Source organism: Salvelinus namaycush, chromosome 1 (assembly GCF_016432855.1).
Source record: "Salvelinus namaycush isolate Seneca chromosome 1, SaNama_1.0, whole genome shotgun sequence".
Lineage (NCBI taxonomy): Eukaryota > Metazoa > Chordata > Actinopteri > Salmoniformes > Salmonidae > Salvelinus > Salvelinus namaycush.
The window spans coordinates 39,503,230-39,507,694 of record NC_052307.1 but is presented as its reverse complement, the minus strand read 5'-3'; the positions used below and the strand labels follow the sequence as shown (position 1 = coordinate 39,507,694).

General features: G+C 44.7%; 1 protein-coding gene across 1 annotated transcript; it reads left to right on the top strand.

The window, feature by feature from the left end:
- Positions 1 to 1,050: 1,050 nt before the first annotated feature.
- LOC120051609 (reticulon-4 receptor-like) lies at positions 1,051 to 3,473 on the top strand. The gene is made up of 2 exons (XM_038998513.1): positions 1,051 to 1,057; positions 2,059 to 3,473. The coding sequence occupies exons 1-2, from the start codon at positions 1,051 to 1,053 to the stop codon at positions 3,471 to 3,473; spliced, it is 1,422 nt and encodes a 473-aa protein (XP_038854441.1).
- Positions 3,474 to 4,465: the final 992 nt, after the last annotated feature.

Here is a 4,465-nt window from a genome sequence, read left to right as displayed (position 1 = left end):
ATTTCAGACTTGAAAAATGTATCAACCCTTACCAAATTGTCCATTAATTAAAATCCACATTTCCTATTTCTGAATGATTATTTTCCTGCTGTAGCAAACTGTCTATAATTAATATCCTACTTCTGTATATAAAGAAACCAGGCAGCAGGCAATAATTAGTATAAAAAAACTGATAACACCTGATTGGCTTAGACTATACTGTCATTCAAAAGATTCTAATGAAGACCATTATAGAACATTATACCGGGAGCTGAGAAAACCAGGTCTCCAACATACAACGCATGGGTGGAAATAAGACAGTGAGCGGAGATGCGTTGAGGAGATACAAAGCCTGCTGCAGTTCCCAAAAAAATATATCGCTATTGTTAGAGAAGCAGGTGGCTAGGAATTGGGAGGGAAAAGTGTTGTGATGCAGAAATAAAGAGTAGTGGAAGGAAACTTAACAGCTTTCTGGTGGCATAGTGTGTCTGGCTGAAGGCTGAAGAGGGAGATTGGAGGGAAAGTGCAGCAGGGGGCTGTTGTCAAGCCACACCACAGCCCCCGCTTAACAATGGCCAGGGATGAGATGCTACAACTGCTGCATGAAGAACAGGAAGGGATGAGGGAGGGGGATGAAAAGAGGGAGGGATGGATTAAAAGCGATGGAGAGGGAGGAGGGAGGAAGAGAGGGACGGAGAGGGAGGGAGGGGAGGAGGAGGAAAGAGAGATGGAGTGAGATAGGGAGGGAGGCAGGGGAAGAAAAACAGGAGTGGTGGAGAGAAGGAGTGAGTGAGGGTAAAGCTCATGCATTTTCCAGTACCTCACTACCTGTCACGGCAGAGCCTGGGATTCCAGTGATGGCTGTGGCAGCTGTGGATGGAAATCCTCACTTAGGACAGGAGCTAGGGCTGGATTCACTGAGATTTGGACAATATCTGCCAATAACACCTGACACCTGACATGACATATTGGATTTGGCATCTCCTGCTGTCACACTTTGAAATCTTGATCTGCATTTGATGAATTAGTGAAATCGCTATACTTGTATCTGTGCTGTGTCTGCATGTTCCGATGTTAGGTAGGCGATAACACATTGCATTCCTATAACTCAAGCGGAAATTAATTACTTCTGGAAACAATTAGAAACACAACAGTGATAACAGATAACTTTTTTTAAGTGATCTCAAATTCTATTTGAACCCAGTTCTGCTCTCCACCCTGAAAACTAGCATCAAGATCTCAGCCTCTCAGCCAGGCACGAAAGGGTCCAGGCTCCCACTACACTTATCTTTACGCGACAGGCTAAATGTCAAACATTAGTTCCATCCGCCCTATTTGCGTTGGTTAATTCTGCTTAAAAGCTACACACCCATATTTAATGAATCAGCTTCTCGGGACCCCTCTCCTCAATCGTCCAGGTCTTCATGCTTGCGTTAGCAGCAAGGAGGAAATGGGTCCCCAGGGGCAAATAATCACTGACGGTTTTCTCTTTAAAGACACACTGCATTACTAGTTAGGAGAGGACTAGGTGAGAGCCTAGAGCTCTCCAACCCTGTTCCTGGAGAGCTACCGTCCTGTAGGTTTTCGCTCCTACCCCAGTTGTAACTAAACTGGTTCAGTTTATAAACCAGCTAATTATTAGAATCAGGTGTTCTAGATTAGGGTTGGAGTGAAAACCTACAGTACAGTAGCTCTCCAGGAACAGGGTTGGAGAGCCCTGGCCTAGAGGGTGTTCCACTGCCTTTTTATGCTGCAGAATATTCGGGGATTACTTACTGTAAATGTAAAGGAAAGTGCTGTAATGGTGATTGGATAGGTAGGTATATGAATTGAAGTTCAATATTAGGCCAGTGTCTAATTACAAAAAATTACCAGGGAGATCAGGGAACAATATTGTAAAGTTTTTGTTTTGCTTTAGAGGAAAGCAAAATCGAAACCCAATCAAGAGATAGGCAGAGATGTTCACATTTAAAAACCACATTTACAAACCATTTACAAATCACATTTACATTGAAATTAAGATGAAGTATTTTTATGTACTTGTAGAACTGACCCACTCATCTCTTCTTCTCTCTCCAGGGGGCCGACTCCTGTTCCTTGTGTTGTGGTTAAACCTGGTGCCTCGGGGAGCAGATGGCTGCCCGGTCAAATGTGTGTGTTACAGTGAGCCACGGCCCACCGTGGCTTGCCAGCAACAAGGACTGTACTCCATCCCCAACGAGATCCCTGTGCAGAGCCAGCGGATATTCCTGCAGAGCAACAAGCTGACCGTGGTCCGCTCCACCAGCTTCAGCTCTGTGCACAACCTCACCGTGCTCTGGATGTACTCCAACAACATCAGCCACATCGAAGCTGGGGCCTTCTATGGTCTGGAGCGGCTGGAGGAGCTGGACATTGGGGACAACAGTAACCTGAGAATCATCAGCCCCACGGCCTTCAGGGGCCTGTCCAAGCTCCACACCCTCCACCTGCACAGGTGCGGCCTGTCGGAGTTACCTGTCGGAGCGTTCCAGGGACTGTTCTCCCTGCAGTACCTTTACCTGCAGGACAATAACCTACTGGCCCTGCACGACGACACTTTCCTGGACCTGACCAACCTCACCTATCTCTTCCTGCACAACAACAAGATCAAGACCGTATCGGACCACATGCTGCGTGGCCTCATTAACCTCGACCGCCTGTTGCTCCACCAAAACCGGGTGATCTACGTCCAACCAAGAGCATTCAGTGACCTGAGAAAACTGACCACACTGTTCCTGTTCTACAACAACCTGACCGTGCTGACTGGGGAAACCATGGACCCGCTGGGGTCCCTCCAGTACCTGCGTCTCAACGGGAACCAGTGGGTCTGTGACTGTCGGGCCAGGACCCTGTGGGACTGGTTCAAACGCTTCAAGGGCTCCAGCTCAGAGCTTGAGTGTAACGTCCCACTGGAGTTGTTTGGGAAGGACCTGAAACGGCTGAAGAGTGATGATCTGGAAGGATGTGTGGAAACTCCTCAGATCCAAACCCAGCTCTTCAGCTCCAACCTGTGGTCTGGAAAATTTGACTCCACGGAAAATCCTCTGGGAAATGGAATTCCCAGGTGTTGTCTTCCAGATAATGATAAGTCCTCTATCATCTCTGGGAAAACCATCCCTGACCCCTCATCCTACAACAGCCGCCAGATCACCAACAACCCCCTCAAGGAGAAGGAGAACATATCCAAGACCAAATTCAGAGAGCAGGAGCGAACAAAAAATGAGACCATCCGGAATAAGCAGAGTCTCAACGACGGGCCTCTGGGAACTCTGTCCAACAACCTTGACCAGTCCTTAGTCCAACTGCAAGATCTGGAACCTTCTACAGCCCCAACCAGGAAGAAAAAGAAGTGCACTAAAAAACCCAAATCCGATGCACAATGTCTCAAAGGCCATGGATCTACAATGCAGCTGGAGCTGAGTTTTCTCTTCATGTCCATAATCTGGTTCTGGTTCTCGTTGGTCATGTCTTAGGACCTTAGGGCCTGGGATGGGATTCATGCTAAATAAACTTTGTTGGGACTCACAGATTGTTATTAATGCTCATGACAATGATACAGAATCTATCTGCAGTGATCTCTGACCTCCACTAACAGCCCAGAGACTGATAACCCAGGAAGTCAGGTTTGGACCCATCGCCAGGGTAACAAGGACTTATGATAATAAAGAGGTTAACAAAAAAGGATGCCTTTGCAGAACATGTCAGATGTAATGTATATAACAAATTGTTTGTTCTGTATGTACTGTACCGTGTCTAAGCTACACCACTTTGGAGACTCCTTATTCCTTTTTCTGTCTCAAAAGCTTTTACTGCTGAGACAGTGACTGCTTAGACAGACCACAAAAAATGAATAAAAAATAACATTAATTCAGAGGGTCTGAACGCACACAAAGAAAGTTTAGGGTTTGTTCGTTGAAAAATAGATTTTCACTCCCCCATTATTTATTCAAAAAGTGTTGCATTTGTCGGGTACGGTTATGTTTTTTATGTTTATAAGTAAAGACAAATGTTTATTCTCTCCCCAGTTTGAGTTATGTTTTTATCACAGTATGGGTACGGGTAGCATTGGCTAAAATAATGCTGTCTAAATGTTTCACAGAGATTGCAATGGAATCATAGATATGCATTTTATTTTACTTGTGTACAAGTATGAATATATTATGAATAAAAGTTATCCTTTCATATAGCTGGTTGGTTATTGATGTGTTATTTTTAGGCACTGGAGGATAGCTCTCAAGTATAACTAACAATCACGCAGAATTCAACAGCATTAAAAATAATCACTCAATCATAAACTCAGCACAAAAAGAAACGTCCTCTCACTGTCACCTGTGTTTATTTTCAGCAAACTTAACATGTGTAAATATTTGTATGAACATAAGATTCAACAACTGAGACATAAACTGAACAAGTTCCACAGACATGTGACAAACAAAAATGGAATAATGTGTCCCTGAACAAAAAA